This window comes from Tachypleus tridentatus, chromosome 13 (genome assembly GCF_004210375.1).
Source record: "Tachypleus tridentatus isolate NWPU-2018 chromosome 13, ASM421037v1, whole genome shotgun sequence".
Classification (NCBI taxonomy): Eukaryota; Metazoa; Arthropoda; class Merostomata; order Xiphosura; family Limulidae; genus Tachypleus; species Tachypleus tridentatus.
In genome coordinates this window covers 242479468-242497295 of record NC_134837.1, presented here as the reverse complement: position 1 = coordinate 242497295, position 17828 = coordinate 242479468, and the positions used below count along the sequence as shown (strand labels likewise).

At 34.6% G+C, this 17828-nt stretch overlaps 1 protein-coding gene across 5 annotated transcripts in view; it reads left to right on the top strand.

Annotated features, from left to right (window-relative positions):
- LOC143238617 (rho guanine nucleotide exchange factor 11-like) overlaps positions 1 to 17124 on the top strand; it is a 222027-nt gene extending 204903 nt beyond the window's left edge. For 4 of the 5 annotated variants that reach the window (XM_076478992.1, XM_076478990.1, XM_076478989.1 and 1 more), the window contains 7 exons: positions 1327 to 1691; positions 2828 to 2937; positions 4599 to 4662; positions 5434 to 5511; positions 13549 to 13685; positions 14305 to 14509; positions 15216 to 17124. In XM_076478992.1, the coding sequence (XP_076335107.1) occupies positions 1327 to 1691; positions 2828 to 2937; positions 4599 to 4662; positions 5434 to 5511; positions 13549 to 13685; positions 14305 to 14509; positions 15216 to 15439 (1183 nt within the window). In that variant the 3' untranslated portion in view covers positions 15440 to 17124. Of the gene's footprint in view, positions 1 to 1326; positions 1692 to 2827; positions 2938 to 4598; positions 4663 to 5433; positions 5512 to 13548; positions 13686 to 14304; positions 14510 to 14869; positions 14903 to 15215 lie in introns of those variants that run through there. The other variant, XM_076478991.1, reaches the window with a different exon arrangement.
- Positions 17125 to 17828: the final 704 nt, after the last annotated feature.

Sequence of the window (17828 nt, the reverse complement as noted above, 5' to 3'; positions counted from 1 at the left end):
TAGTATTTTGAAGTTATAAACAAAGGAAGGGGCATTCAAAGAGCATCATGTCAAGAGGGCAGTGTAGTTTGAAGAATTGAAATATCAAATCTGTAGCTACCATGATAAAGACTTTAGCGCCATCTAGTATCAGTCTTTTTATTTCAAACGTAAAACTAGTGCTATATTTAACACCAGTGGGGTTTGAGTTGCATAAATAAATTTAAATGACAGTTCAACTAAACAACAGAGTGAAAGGTAAGTAAAATATATATGTTATAGTACTTAAAAAAATTAAAACAATGCCACCTAACAATCCAAATGAGCTTTTAAGTTACAGGACCATATGAAATTAAGTAACAGAATGAAACTATGAACATACATATAATAATCAAATAATTGTCAATGTTTTTCTCAAAACTAAATTAAAAATCAAAGAAATTATAAAAGAAGACATATCACTTAATTCAAAAGTTTTTGGTTTTTTTTCAACTAAACTTAAGTCAAGACTTTACTATAAGTTCCTGCAACATAAAGCATGCACATGTTCAGACTTGCAAAAACAAATTACAGGATGACTTTGTAATTTTTTTTGCATATATTACTCAAGATAGTTTAAGAAAGATCAATTAGGAAAGTGTTTGCAATGCTCTTTCCAAGAGAGTGTAGTCATTATTACTGAGCACAATTTTAAAAGTAAAATCAATAGGCAAGAAAAGTTGTGTTCATTTTACAAACTTGTGGAATCTATCATTGAAACTTAAGACAGAAACTGAATCCCTGTATAAATGTTTCTTTTGTTGTTGTTTTCTATAATGTTATTTTTATTTACTCTCTTAATTATAAGTTGTTTTTTTTTAAATAATGTGAATTTAATGTTTTATGCACAAGCATTCTGATTTATAAATGTAACCCCATAGTGGCAAAGAGGTATGTCTGTGGACTCAACCGCTAGAAACCAAGCTCTGATACCTATAGTGGGCAGAGCACAGATAGCCCATTGCGTAGCTTTGTGCTTAATTCCAAACAAACAAACAAATCATAAATGTAACCCTTTTAACTAAACAGGGTCAATTAAAGTTTTTTGTTTATCATATCTTTGGGAATTTTGTTTAAAGTAGGCATTTTTAAAATGATTTTAAGTTTTTGTAATCAGTTATACTGTTATGGAGAAACCTCGATTGCTGTATTATTCTCTTTCCAACTCATGTAATGCTTCAGTGAATACAAAAGGTCATATTTTGTGATAGAAATTAAGTAATTATTAATACTTTTGCATGCATGTTATCGAATTTTTATCCAGATGAAATTAATTTTAGGAACATTTATCATGTCTAATTTGTTCAGGAATTCACCATCTAAAGAGCTTTTGGGTGAAGTGAGTAAAGAAACAGAAAGTAGTGGGAATACTGAAAACATGGACACTCCAGTTAATCCTCAAGCTGATTCCAGTATGAAAAATAATAATGATGCTAGTCCTGCCATAATTTCCACTGAGGCATCTCAGTCAGATGAGTCATCTTCAGAGTCTTCACAAAAGGAGGAACCAACCACTCCAACAGCAGAGGAAGATAATAAAAAGTCTAGAAGAAGTTTTCAAAAAGTGGAAATCTTGCAGATTGCTGATGGACCTCAGTTAATTGAACCATCTGAGGTGAAAATCATTGAAGGAGCTGTTCTGCAGACAGCTGAACCAGTTTTGACACCACTAGGTAATTATAACTCCAGGATTCACAGTTGTTGGCTTTGAAATACAGAGTGTTTTTCTTCTTTTGTTAAAGTAACAAGTTTGGACGTACCATTGTATATTGGCTATATTCTTTTTTTTTGTTGTTGTTGTTGTTATAGAAACAGATTATCTTAATTAATTGCAAGGTTTGTTGTGGTACACATTTTACTTGATATGTGTAGTTTTCAAATTAGGTGTTACTAGGTTGAATTGTGCATTACAAACACTGAAATCCTACTGTTAGGTCTGACAAGGGTAGTCTAAATGTTGAGGTATTGGCTATCCACTTTCCATGTTGTCTGTTGCCATTAAAATAGATAACCTTGAGTAACTCTGCATGAAAAGTCAAGAAAAAATGTAAACTTGGATTAAGTAATGAGTATATAACATTTAGTATTTTTAAAAGTTTAATGAGTATTTATTTCAGTAGTACTTGCTTATTATTGAGTCTTTCTTAAAATAAAGTTTTAAGTGTGTACATATATACAAAAAAAGATGCACTATTAAAAGAAACTAATTCCTCCAAGAAACTACCAATGATGCCCATACACCATTTTATATAATAAAGTTATGACTGTAAAAACACTTTTGTACTTTTTTGTCAAGGCAGTTTTAAAATCAACATAAAAATATTGATGGACTGTATAGGAGAAAACTTTTTGACTTGTTTCAGGAATAGTTTGTAGTTTTTGTAGTGTGTATGAATCATATAATATTTGTGTGGCATGAGAAGTGTTTATTTTTCATTTTGTGGTTTTAGATAAATAACTGGTAAATGTAATTTACAAATGCATGAGTAAAAATTAAGTACTAGTTTTGGTTGATTATAGTAAAATATAAGAACACATTTTGATTTGGATTTTAAAATGTTTCAGAAAGCTTTTAGTTAGTTTCTTACTTATGTTATCATGTTTCTAGCTGAAAGTAAAAATTCATTTTGAAATACCATTACAGTGCAAAATTTCGTGAAGCTCAGTTATCACCAGATAACATTCTTTTTAACATGTGTATAACTTTGTACATAATTATAATTTTAAAATTCCAGTTGATAGTGAGGTCTTGCATTCTTAATTATCTTTGTGTACATCATTTTTAATTTTTTTCATTAATTTTTATCAGAAAAACTGAGGAGAAAAGATCAGAAAATTGCTGAAAGCTTGGCTGAGAAGCAGGAAATAATAGCAGAATATCTTCGGATACCTCCTGGTAGTTTTGCTCATTTTGGCGAGGTGGGGGTTTTAAATGTTTATAAACAGATAATTATATTAGATGGTAGGCTAATGAAACAGTTACATTAAAATTTTGTTGCATGTCATTGTGATGATAATATTTTGTAGTAAATACAGTAATAAACAAATGTTTTAATGTAATCTGCTAAAAGGTAAAAAAAACAAAAAACAGTCACTGTAGAAAAACTATTGCAACAATTCTTTTTATTAATTTATGACTTCTGAATTTAAAATGTGATGAGGATTTCATTGGCTGAATAAATTCAAAATTATGATAAGTTTCACAATAGAAATGTTTTATATTTGTGTGTTTTTTAAGTATTTAAACTCCCTTGTTTATGCCTATAGAAACAGTTCACTTTCGTGCAGTATATGAATAAAAGTAATTACAGATTCAATCCACATGTTGAATTAAAGTAGTTAGTTTGTACATAAAAGTACAAAAGATGGTTATAATTATTAGAGATAGAGAGGAGTTTCTGAATATTTATTTAAAAAAAGATTTCAATGTTTTAATCACTGTCTTTTATATTAAGAATTTGAATCTTGTTAAAGGACACGGAGTGCTTGAACAGTTTAAAATGTTCTTTGATCCATGGGTTCAGTTCTCTTAAATAAGGTTGTTCACATGCATTATTGATTCTGTGTATTTATTCCTTTGATGTTCATTTGATTTGCCCTGCTACACTAAACATCCTTGCCCTTTCAGCCGTGGGGGCATTATAATGTGATGGTTAATTCCACTATTCGTTGGTAAAAGAGTAGCCCAAGAGTTGGCGTTGGGTGGTGATAATTAGCTGCCTTCTCTTTAGACTTTCACTGTTAAATTAGAGTCAACTAATTCAGATAGCCCTCATGTAGCTTTTGTGGAAATTCTAACCAAACTGATTCAGTTTTGCAGGAGTATGTATGTCTGTATTGAAGGCCTTCTTTTCTGGTTGAAATGTAAAGACACTGGCAAATGATCTAGATAAATTTCCATCGTGCACAGTTCCTCGATTTAGCACTAAATTGTATCATTGAGATGAAAGCAAAATTTTGTTGCTAGGTTGAATAATGTCACTAAATTTTTAAAGAGTTAATTAACTTAAAATCATTGAAGATAGTTTAGCATTGCAGGTTAATTGCTTAAAAATTGCAAAAAATAAACATCTACTTTAAAGCTGGTTATGATATTGAATGTAGTAACTTTCTTTATTGACAGAATTATTCAGTTGCAAACAGGTACTCTCCTATTATAGGGTGATATCCACTTGTTTAATAAAGTATAAGATTGTGATCAATTTCACGTAAACCTAACAGTAAAAAAATCTTTTTTTTATTTTTAATTCACAAACTCTAAATTGTTATTAAGTTTAATGTAGAAACACTTTTAATTAAGAACTTCATTTTGCCATCAAAGTGCAGAACTGTGCAGTGAGTAACCAGTGAAGAAAGGTTAATTTATTTCTAGAGCCATTTACAAGTATCAGCTATCAGAAACTGTAATATTGCCTCTAAAATGCTTGATGCAAAGACAAAGCAGAAACAATACTTAATTGTGATTTTAAAATAAATTTTGTGTGATTCTGTTGAATTCTGTTATTTTATTGCACTTGCAATAAAGATTAGTTCATTTTCTTTTATTTTTAAACTAATTTATTGAACTTTGTTTCTTTCAGATTGCTAGTGATTTAGAGGGACCAAAAGAGATTAAAGAATTAGTTTTGGCCTGCATGTATCATGGTAAGGAACTTGTGCCTCAGTGTTGATTGATTCCACATGTATAGGCCTAACAGAACACTTATAAAAACCTAGTTGATTTAATTTGTAAAATATATATGAAGAGAAAAGAAACTGGTCTCTGTTTTCTGTATTACTATTTAATTGGGTTTTCTTTTGGTTTTGTGAGTTTTAAGAAGTTCTCATAATTTTTTAAACTTTAAACTTTCTGTGAACAAAACAGTGTCAGGACTAACTAGTTTAAATAGGTAAAATTCATTATAGCAGCACTCAACCAGGTAGTTTTTTAAGCATTGTTCAACTATTTTTCATGTAATCAGTTACACATTGTTTATCTATATATGTATGTAAATAATATAATCCAAAAATTTATTACATGTAAAACTGTGCTACGTGGTACATGTGCACTTTGTATAGATTGATTCATTAACAATGTGTAATGCAAAACGTGCTTATATATGTTTCTTCTGTGCAGTAACTGTGTCTGTAATGCAGTTAAATATAATCTTCATACATGTGGATACCACTATTAGTTTATATGTATCAAAGTTTTCTTATGAGTAATATTAATTGTATTTAAATATATGTGTTGCATTATTTCTATTGATGGTCTGGCAGTTTGTTAACAAAATAAGAAATAATCTGAAGTACATGCTAGAAAATTGTTTTATTTCTATTTATTGAAGTTTCACAAATAATCTTCATTTTATACCACTTCTTATTACCTGAGTTGTTTTACGTTTAAAATGACTGATTAAGTTATATTTTCCTTAGCAAATCAATTGACATTGCTATTAAATGAATCTTTGAGAGTTAGAGAAGAAGACAGAGTGACTGCTTCTAGCATTGAAGGTAAATCATATCAAACAGTTTTCCATGTTTTGAACTTGGCAAATAGTTTTAAAAGTTGGTGGCATGTTATGCAAGAAAAACTTCTTTCCTATTTTACAAGATCATTTGAAGATTTTTTAATCTCTATGAGGACTGCATTCTCTGTGTTGGTTATATCTCATATTGTAATAATTTAAGCTTAAAATGTTATTATGATACAGAGTTCTTGATTCATATTTTGTATATATAATTTTTAATTACTAATTAGATATATTGTAAAAACTTATAATTTGCTTTCTATGCATTTTTATAACAACAAAGATTCACACTTGCAGAATGATGTCTAAGAAGCTATTTAAAAGATAACTTAAAATTTTTCCACACAATGTTGAAAAGCTCAATGTTTATTTACTGTCTTTAAACCAGCTCAGTTTGAATTTCAGCATACTGTTATCATTAGAAAACAGTCCTTTTTTTTTTTTTTGCTACTTATGGGTTTATGGACAATGTTAAAAGTTCTTGTTATTTTTTACTGACCCTTGTAAATTTACAGAATGTTGTCATCCCTTTTCTAAACCTTCCTTTCTATTTGAAAATGTTTATGGTGAAACTGATTCCTTTTATTTCATGAGTAATCTTAAATATCAAACTTGTACAAAATCAGACCTTTGGGGTCTGGATTTACTTTAGTCATGTCCAGTTTCACCTTTATCTGACAAACTATTGCATTTTAATTGAGTTTAGCATATTTATATCTGGTTGAGTTTGATACAGTGGTTGTGTACCAGACTAGATCAGTAGATCTCTTGTTCAGGTTCTCCCCTCGGTGTGGATTCCTGTACGTGGTGAGGGGACCTCCCAGGGAAGGTTCTGTTCTATCTGGTTACCTTCTCTGGGATCTAAACATCCACCCACGTGTTTGCCGTGCGTGGCGACCCGTGAAGGGGAGGAGAGGATCCTGGTGGTTGAGGGGTCCAACCCTAACACACCACTTTGGCCTCAATTCCTGTAGGCGGGCTGCCTTTGGGTGGCCCCCCCAGGTCAATCGGCTGGTCCACTTGGGCTAGAGTCAACCAAGTACCAGTGTTGGAAGTTCTCAGCGGGTGTTGTGGACATTGTGCCTGATGCTGGTGTTTGGGTATAGTGCTCACGAAACCCTGGCGTTGCTGCATTGTCCTTACGTGACTTTGTAGTGCGTCCCCTTGTAGGGCTCCATGGTGGGTGGGGTCAGTGGGTACCGAAATTTTTTCCTTTTCCTATGGATCCTCAAAAAATTTAAATAAAATTGTAAAAAAACAGTCAATGGGTAGCGACCACGTCTTGAATACTCAGAACAGCAATCTTCAACATCAGTAACACACGCACCTCATTTTCTTATATTACATTCTCTTTCGGAAAAACCTTTAGGGCAAATGTCCCCTTTTTTTATTCAAAAGGGACTAGAGGGACTTGCTGGCTCTCAAAATCAGTAAAGAAACTTCGATCTGGTGACATATTAGTTGAAACATCCACATCCCAACACAGTGAACTCCTGTTGAAATCAAAGGCAATTGGGGATATACCTATTGAGGTTACACCCCATGCTGCCTTGAATTCTTCACGAGGAGTTATTGTTGAAAGGGATTTGAAGAACGTTCGAGTCAAAGATTCTCGCTGGTCTCTCCACTCAAGGAGTTTCTGCAGTGAGGCATCTCCACTGCGCAAAGATGGAATTACACTGCCAACAAATACCCTCGTTTTAACATTTACTTCACCACGTGCACCTGCCACCATCAAGGCAGGTTATCTCATTGTTCGCCATACATACCAAACCCTCTTGATGTTTCCAATGTCAGAGATTCGACCACTCAAAGACATCTTGTCGTGGTTCCCTGACATGTGCTCGTTGTGGAGGCAAGGATCACGATGCCTATGACTGTGACATGAACCCACATTGCGTAAACTGCAATGGTTCTCACCCTCATACTTTCATTCTTGCCCAAAATGGTTGGAGGAAAAGAGGTGCAGCGTTTGAAAACGACACACAACATTAGTTATCCTGAGGCTCGGAAATTGCTGTCCACCACTCCATCTTGGATATATGCTGCTGCACTTCATTCCACAACTACAGTGGGAGTGCAGACAGATCTCTCTGTGCCTCCAAAGAATCGTTTTCAAAACAAATGAAAAGCCTTTTGACCTCCGTGGTTAAAAAGGTTGATGAATCAACTACCACACCTATCTCTGTCCCTCCCATACCTTCCAACAAACCTCAGGATCCACGTCCTCCAGTGTCAAATACAGGCATTTCTTCTGATACATCTTTTTCTCCCACCACAAGAGACAAAACAATTATTCTTTCACGTCCTCAGTCACTAGATTCCCCTTCCAATTACAAAAACCTGCCCACCCGACACAGAGCAGGATCCATGGAGGTTGATAGACCTCCTCCAACTAAAGACAGTAAAGAAAAAAGACGTGGTCGTAAACCGAAGGGTTCTCCAGCCACTTCACCTACCCGTTCTTAAAAATGGCCACCTTGATACAATGGAACTGTCGAGGTTTACGTTCTAATCTGGATGATATCAAAACGCTGATTGCTTCCTACCATCCTGTTTGTCTTTCTTTACAAGAAACATTTCTCAAAACTACTGATACTGTCTCCATTCGGCAGTTTTCTCTGTACAGAAATGACAGGTTGTGTGATGGTCGAGTACATGGAGGGGTGGCACTGTTGGTTGATCAACACGTGCCCACCCTGTCTTTGTCACTCAACACACCCTTGGAGGCTGTAGCCATCCGTGTTTCCTTGGGTCATACCATCACTGTTTGTTCTCTGTACCTGTCCCTGGAAAGACATATGATCAATCAGATCTGGATGCTCTCGTTGAACAATTGCCATCTCCGTTTCTAATCCTAGGGATTTTAATGGACATCATCCCTCTGGGAAGTGCTATTATTGATGGGAGGGGCGATCTGTAGAGCGGATGCTCTCTGATCACAATCTTTCTCTTTTCAATACTGGTTCTTCCACTTACTTTCATGCACCTAGTCAGTCCTTTACGCTATTGATCTCTCAGTTTGCTCCCCTTCATTATTCTCCCATTTTTCATGGAGGGTTGACAGTAATCCACTAGGCAGTGATCATTTTCCAATCCTTATAAGAGAGACTGGCGTGGTCGATGCCACCCTACCAGCGTGCCCGGTGGAAGCTGGATCAGGCAGACTGGTCCACTTTCACTGCTCTCGCAGAACTTGATCCTGCCATCGTAAATCAGCCATCAATAGACGACTGTGTAGCAGCGGTAACTGACTGTATTACACATGCAGCTGCTCAGTGTATTCCTAAGACCTCGACACGTTTTCCACGATATCCTCGTCCGTGGTGGAATCCTGCTTGCCACTTAGCACGGAAGGCTCAAAAGCGGGCCTGGGATACTTTTCGTAGATATCCCACACTTTCCAACCGGTTGCTTTCCAGCGGGCCGTGCACATGCTAGGTGGGTAAGACGTCACAGCCAGAAGGAATCTTGGATTAAGTTCACAACCAGTATATCTTCTACCACCAGTTCCAAGATCATATGGGACAGGATTCGAAAGGTTAATGGACACTACAATTCTATCCCCCTCTCGATCTTACTCTCTGATGGTCAGGAGGTGACTGATGTTCGAACATCGCTAACACTCTAGGTGAAAGCTTTTGCGGGTATCTAGCACTTCTGCTTGTTCCTCCACCTTCCTGGCCATCAAGACTCGGGCGAGCGATCACCTCTTTCCTTTCGAACTGACTGTTTCTTTGACTATAATCGTCCCTTTACCCTGGTGGAACTAAAAATGGCCCTTCATCGGTTTGCCAGTACGTCTGTTGGACCTGATGATATTCATTATGACATGCTGCACCATCTATCTCCTGCTTCTCTTGATGTCCTTCTGATTGTTTTCAACCGGATCTGGCAGGAGAATGTTTTTCCTGATGCTTGGCGCCAGGCTATTATTTTATCTTTCTCTAAGCCATGGAAAGATCCCAAGATTCCTTCAAACTACCGTCCAATTGCTTTGACGAGCTGTCTCTGTAAGACATTAGAAAGGATGGTTAATGCTCGTCTTGTTTGGTTCCTTGAATCAAACAACCTCCTCTCGCCCACCCAGTGTGGGTTCCGTCGACAGCACTCCACCACAGACCACCTAATTCGTCTTGAAACATCTATCAAAGAAGCCTTTCTCAACACCAACATCTTGTATCAATATTCTTCGACATAGAGAAGGCTTACGACACAATATGGAGGTATGGCGTTTTGCGAGACCTCCATACATATGGGTTACGTGGCCATCTACCCATGTTTATTTAAAATTTTTTAATGGACAAGAGATTCCAGGTTCGTGTGGGTTCGACACTTTCCCGTTCTTTTGTACAGGAACTTGGAGTCCCTCAAGGCTGTGTATTGAGTGTTACACTCTTCAGTATAAAGATAAATGCCATCACTGAACAACTCCCTCTCACTGTTGCAAATGGGCTGTATGTCGATGACTTTCACATCTCATGTCAGTCGTCAAACATGAGATATATTGAGCGGCAACTACAAACCGCCCTCAGTTGTGTACGGAAGTGGACTATGGCAAACGGCTTTAATTTCTCTCTCTCAAAACTGTATGCATGCACTTTTGCCGTCGACGGGTATTCACCCTGATCCTGAACTTCATATCGGTGGAGTTTTGCTGCCAGTTGTCCCGGAGACCAAGTTCTTGGGGCTTATCTTTGATCGTAAACTGACCTTTATACCACACTTAAAGCAGCTTGGGGTCAAATGCACAAGAGCACTGAACATCCTCCGTGTTCTCTCTTCTACCAGTTGGGGGCAGATCGCTGTTCAATGTTAAAGGTATATCGTGCTTTTATTAGATCGAAACTTCGATTATGGATCAATGGTCTATGGCTCTGCCAGATTCCTCCGCCTTAAAGATGCTGGACCCCGTTCATCACCAAGGACTTCGACTCTGCACTGGGGCTTTCCATTACCTCTCCAGTTCAAAGTATATACGTTGAATCTCATGAACCTTCTCTACACCTTCGCTGTTTGCAACTATCTTTACAATATACTTCGAAACATCATTCCTTACCAAAGCATTCCACCTGGAAATGTGTTTTCCTTCCTCGGTGGGCAGTACCTTTTCAGAACAGGCGATCTGTCATTGCTCCGTTTGGCCTTAGCATCCGAAGCAATTGGATGAATGGGTCTGTCCTTGGATAACATTGCATGTTCCACAGGTCGCCCATCCCGCCATGGCTTATTACAGCCCCAAATGTGACCTTTCTTTCAGTCACCTAAAAAGACAGATACTCCAGATTGGAAGTACCGTCTTTTATTCAATGAATATCTTTCAAACAATCATTCAGTTCCTATTTATACAGATGGTTCCAAATCAGGTAATTCAGTGGGCTCTGCTATGGTTTGCTATGGGTCAGTAGTTGCACGCAGAATCCCTTCTACAGCTTCTGTGTTTACTGCTGAACTGTATGCCATATCTCTTGCCCTGGATCATATTGCAGCTGAGCAGTACTCCAACTGCACTATTTATACTGATTCGCTTAGTTCTATACTTGCCTTGGAATCGCTACACGCTTAGCTCACATCCTATTCTCGCTGATATTCGTAACCGACTGGCCCGTTTCTCATTAGCAGCTACTTCAATCAAGTTTTTGTGGATACCAGTCTATGTTGGTATTCGCAGGAACGAGCTTGCAGACATGGCAGCTAAATATGTCTGCTTCAGCACCATCACTCCTATGCCTATTCCGTACATGGACTATGGTGTTATCTTCAAGGGTCGGCTCTGTGCCAGCTGGCAGTCCACTTGGAGTGAGCAACATGACAACAAACTTTTTCAAATCAAACCCAAAATTGGACTTTGGCCATCTAGCTTCCGTAAAGTTCGGAAGGAGGAAGTTGTTCTCACTAGGCTACGCATTGGTCACAGTTTTTTAACTCATCATTTTCTTTTATCTGGAACTGATGCACCAATGTGTAATTTGTGTAACACTCAAATCACTATCAGCCACGTTTTACTTTCTTGCCATCGTTACAATTCTCAACGACGGCAATATTTTAAACATATTTTTTCCCAGGGTCAATCTGTGACATTGGACAGAGTTATTGGTGATGGTGACTCTGTCCGCCTTGATAATGTTTTTTAATTTTTAATGGCCATTAACCTTTTAATCTCATTTAAGTGTTGTATGATTATTCATTACACCTTTTTAATTGTGGTTCCTTTTTTACAGTTTTAATCTCTGTCATTCAATTTGACATTGGACAATGGCCAGAACATTAAATAACTCGACACCAGGACTGGAAAGGCCAACTTCAGGTGACTAACGCTCCTGTTTGAACTATCCGTTTGAACTACTCGTTAGTCATCCTGGCGAGTTGTTATTATACTTTTACTGCATATCATTTCACACTTTTACTAATTAACTTTTTAGTACTGGCCATATTGACTCATAACCGGAACCAGGACTGGAAAGACCAACTTCAGGTGACTGACGGTGGTTTTTATACTTACCTGTTAGTCTTCCTGGCGGGTTACGATCATTACCATTCTGCTACAGGTAGTTCTTTACAACTTTGTTGACTGGATGTCAACATTGGTTTTACGCCATTTTCTGCCTTAATTGCCGTTTTGCTTTTATCTTCAATTACTTCTACAAATTTTACTCCATTTACTTGTCTTTATCCTTTTACTGGACATTTGGCTACTCATTATTACGATTTTATGGAGTGTCTTTTAAAACTTTTACTTTCTTTTACATTTTGATAATAGCTGCTATGACACATAACCCAGAACCAGGACTGGAAAGGCCAACTTCAGGTGATTGACGGTGGTTCTTGAACTTACCTGTTAATCTTCCTGGTCAGGTTCTGTTTCTACAATAGAAAAAAATATTGCTCTGTACTTCAAGGATTTGGGTACATTAAAAAGGTGATGGTGATTGTCAAATCCACTGTTCTGGTTAGATAAGAATACCTAAGGTGGTGGTATTTTTCTGCCTTCCATCTTGCCTGTTAGTTAAAATTTAAGGATGGCTTACACAATTATCTTTCAAGCATGTTTGAACTCGTATCTGAAAACAAATGAAACTTTTCAGGTCGTTTTAATTCTATGGCACCAGGAGGTGCATCCTGCCTGAGAGTAAAATTATACAATTGAATTTAAAAGATTATAAAAATAAATGGTAAAACAAACCATACAGTGAACTGATGTAACTGGTCATTTTTTAGTTATTAGTGCAATTTGGTCAGAAGGACCTAACACTGAATTCTTTAATCACAAAATGTTAAATTATTGTGTGAAATCCATAGCAGCTCAAAAGCTTTATAACACATTCTTTTATAGTAGTAGCTGTAAAGTATTGGTGTATTTAACTTTTGCTTTGAAAGAAGTCAAATGAAAAAACTTCTTAAAGAGACATAAAAAATATACCCTATAATATCCTTTATTTAACATTATGCAAAATAAATGTATGCAGTTTAATAATTTGTATACATTTATAAATTACTTTCATCAATTAAAATTTAGAAGCAAGTTTCTTTGTTTTTATTCCTCCCTTTTTAAACATATAATTGCAGTAACCTGTATCTTACTTACTCATTGAAGTCATACATGATTCCTGCTGTTTTATAATAATACCTTACCCTTTTCATTTGTAAGATATTTGTAAAATATATTTAAAGAAAGTTATATAAGAAAATATGTTAACCAAGTTGAAAACAATTAAAAAACTCCATTAGTTTAAAGTTTTTCTCAGTTGTATAAATTACAAAATAACAAACATTGTATAATGGGATTTACTGTATTGTGGAATGTTTACTAGGGTTATTTGGAGACTAATTTTCCACGTACTATTGCAGGTTTATTTATTAAGTGCTACCATGTAAACTTAAAGAAGTAAATGGAATGTGATAGAGTTTCCAAGATCACGTCTAAGACAGTTTTGTTTTTTGAAATAGTATCTGCATTTATGAAATTAGGTAGTATATTATTAAAATGAAAGAGTTTTTACTTTCTGCTTATTTCTTTCAGTTATATGTGAAGGGAGCAGTGAAGCACATTCAACTACCCCATCTCCGAGTAGGAAATTCATTCGTTTTCCGGGTGTTCCACCTGAAAAATTGAGAACAATCTCCTACACTTTGAATCGCCATTTAACACATCTTATGGTCAGTAACAAAACAGTTAACTTAAAATTCGAAAGTGGCACTATGAATGTAGCGAAAGGTAGTTTAACTTATAGAGAGGTAATTAATGGTTTTACAGCATAATGAGTAAATGAATAGCCCAAAACGTTTTTCTTGGTTTTTTACGTTACAATCTATGTACTTTATTACATTTTTATACCCCTCGCTGGACTCAACAGAGAGTCCAACATGCCTTTGCTATATGAAAACACGTGCACGTTTTTATACCTTATAATGTATTTCTAACTTGAAAAACATAAGTGTATTTGTAGTTGAGTAAGCATGAATTACCAGTTTTTTATTAATTAAAGAGTATAATTTTTTACTGTCATGTTTCATAAAATATTTCCTTTATTGTTACCACTGTTTCTGATGTTACATGATTCAATTAATTAAGTGTAACCTTAAGAGATAAATAGAATGTCTTTAATTCCCATTGATAAATTTAACAGTAAAGTGGTGAATCTTAAATTTCTATTTTATTGAATGTGTGCAGTTTATTCAGTAGTTGTTTAAAAAATAGACTTCTATTTTCTTAGTGTTTTACTTTTCAATTCATTGCCAAGCTGCTAATTACATTGATATGATTCACGTCTCTCAGTCTCTAGTGACAGAAAGAGAGGAAGAGAGGAATCAGCTTCGACAAGAGCTGCACACATCAAGGGAACAGATACACATGTTGCACGAAGCTCATCGTCACTGTGGTAGTCTTCACCTTCCCTCACCCAACACTACAGAGAGTCGACCCAACAGCTTTATCTCTGTTACTTCCTCCTTTTCAGAAGGAGTTTATGATCAAGAATCGGGTAAAAAAAGTTAAAAATTGTTTGAATATGAAACAATTTAAAGCAATAGCACATAACTGTATAGTGCTGGGAAAGATTGATAAATTTGTATGGTATCAGTAAGCAGAAAAGACAGTTCTGGGGTATCAGTAAATAGATGTAAAGAGTAAAAGTGAATATGTATGTGTATGTACATATGAATGTATATGTACGATATCAGGGTGTATGTGTAAAATGTGATCAGATTAGGTTGCTATAGAAACTCATTAATAAATGAGTATAATATATTAAAAGGATATTTTTCCATGATAATGAAATATCTTCATGATTGTAGTTATCTGTAATTTGAAAGCTTATTTTCCTTAATGCTGCCTTGGGAAGAAGGAATAGGTGAACTGACCTCTATTTTGTAAGGTAAGGAATGGGTCACTTCACCTTGTATTCAAATAAGTGAGAAAATAGCTTTTTAAAATAGTATAGGTTGAAGAGTATTACAGTGAATAAAATCACATTCAATAGAAAAATGAGTTGTTTTGGATATTTAGGCATGGGTGGTTATACATGTAAATTCTGTGATTCATCCGTTTTGTTTGCATTGTGGAAGTGTATTCGTGTACCTTGAGAAGTACTGGTTGATATACAGCTCTATCAAACAACAAAAGCTTTTGTTAGAAATGATTTCACTAGATATTGTTGTTGTTATTGATCAGATTTACATGTTTTATAGAAACAATAGCCAGAGAGAAAATCGAAAATATATTGCCAGATAACGAATGTTGTGCAGAAGATGATGAAAACCAGTCAACAACTTGTGAAGAATTAATTCCAGAGATGTATCTTGATGCTCTTTCTGATGAAGGAGTATTGGAAACTATTTGTAACCAGGAGATGGCAGACTGTAGTCAAGAAGGTAGTGGTGATGCAGTGACTTGTAGCACAAGTAAAGTATAGAACATTGCTGTTCCTGAAAAATAACACTGAATAATGTTGAAGGAAAAGATTATTGGACAAAGAATTCTGGAGAAATAAAAATCATGTTATCTAAGGTTAAATGATAAATCTGAATCTTATATGGGAGAAACAAAAATATATTTTAAAAGTTATTGTTGAGTGGAATGTCCATAAGTGGTTTCATGAAAATGTACTGAAAGATTCTGAGTATCATTGGATCAAATGTTAGATCATTGTTATTGAGTTATATAGCTCATTACTGAATGGAACAAATGGTCCATTATTGGGAAAAGTACATAAGATTTTAGAAACGTCCACAAAATGCAGAATTGTGCCTGATATAAGAAAGAGAAAAATGATTAGATTCAGATTGTTATCTCTCTCTTCATTTGTCTGCTGTTGTTTTTTTTATTGTTAATTCATTGACTTGTGAATCAGTACTATTGACTAGTAGTAATGTAGGATACTAGAGTTAAAATCTAACCATTTTATATTTATAGGTATTAAGAAGTTCACCTAGAGCTCTACTTATAAAACAGTTTGTGTTAATTCCACATATTAGCAATTAGTTCGTAACAGTAACAAAATCACACTTTTTTTTTGATAAACTTTTGTGTTCATATTATGTATCTCCAGAAATGACTTTTGGCAAATTTTAGGACTTTTGACACAAGTGTAACTAATATTTAAAGAAATTTTGTATTATATTTATTTAACATTTCTTCTAAACGTTTTTTTTTATGTAAGGTCTTTTATCTGTTAAGTTAATGGAGTTAATGGTAATCAGACATATAGATTCATTTTCATGGTATTTGCATTTTGTTTTGGATTTGGGAGATACCAATTTCACATGGATCATGTTTGATATTAGTTAATTAATAATAATAAAAGAAACATTTGCTTGTCTTTATATTTTGCTTCTCTGTTAGGTTTCCACTCATGATTGTTGGGTGAAGTAATATAAATGAATACATGATGAATGAATATTTGTGACCTATCACCTTGAATATGTTCACTGAATTGTTTACTTGACATTGAAATATAGAGATTACTAAGATTTTAAAACAGCATTATACAGTTAAGCCACAGTTGTATGCATAGTATTTTTTTGTGCATGTAAATTGTCATATGTTTTGTCTTAGGTGCTACAAACTAGTGTGTTACTGTCTTTAACAAAACTGTAAAAGTAACTCTTAGGCCAGTTTTTTGCATTTATTGTAAATTTTGAACATAATATCTTCCATGTGCTGTGTACATGACGTGGGGTACAATCTGTATCATTACAATGTAAATAATGTGATTCCATAATTGGTGTTGGCTTTTTCCAGAGCACAATTGTAAATTTTAGATTATCAATGTATAACTAAAGTGAGAGATAGATATTTATCTATATATGACCATGTTAATCTATGGATTAGTAAACCTAATTACATTGTTTTTATTTACTTTCCATAATGATAGTTTGTTTTTTTAATCACTACAGTAGGGCATAACCTATGACCTGATTTTGGTACTTACCAATTTATGTAGGGAATTTTAAATCATAACAAAATAAGCTTAATTTTAGTTCTTCAAGATACTTTGGATAGATGGTCTGTCAAATGTAAGTATCTATTATAAAACTACTGTAATTTTTGTGTGAGTTGTTATAGAAATTCAGAAAGTAAAATTTTCTCTGCAATGAATGCTTAATATCATATTGTGCCTACTTTTGAAATACAGTGCAATCAAAAACAACAGTATTATGAGATTTGCATTGTGTTATTGTTTCACAAGAGTACTAAAGGTAATGTCTCTCAGGTCTGGAATGTCCAAGCCTGTATTCCTGTTTATACATCTCATTGACATTTTATATGTGACAAAACTATTGTGTTCTTAATTCAGTTGTGCAGAATACATGTACAACAATTACATTTTGGTAGATACATTATCAGGACAACGATTATATTCTGTTATTTATTCATTAGGTATCACTTTAATGTTAAATCCAAAAACATTTTATTATTTAATCTGAAGGAGTTGTCCAGGTCCAACTTTCGTGACTGAAATTCCATAAAAATACACTTGTATAAAAAGACAGCCAACAGCAGTGTTCGTAGTTATAAAGCTTTGAACATCATAGTCGTAAGTTTATTAATATAAAAAAACAAACCAGACAATTTTTGAAAAATTCTCAGTCACTTTTCATGCTCTATTGTTGAGTATGGTTAAAATCGATAAACATTCCATATAAAATGACAACCCTTAAGTTCTAATGTGTAAATGTAACGGTCGTCAGTAGTATTAACATCAAAGAAATTTTATTCTTGGCACAGAAATATATTGCCAACACTTGTAATATTTGAAACATAAAACTTAGGTAATTTTTAAGACATAACATAAACAAGCC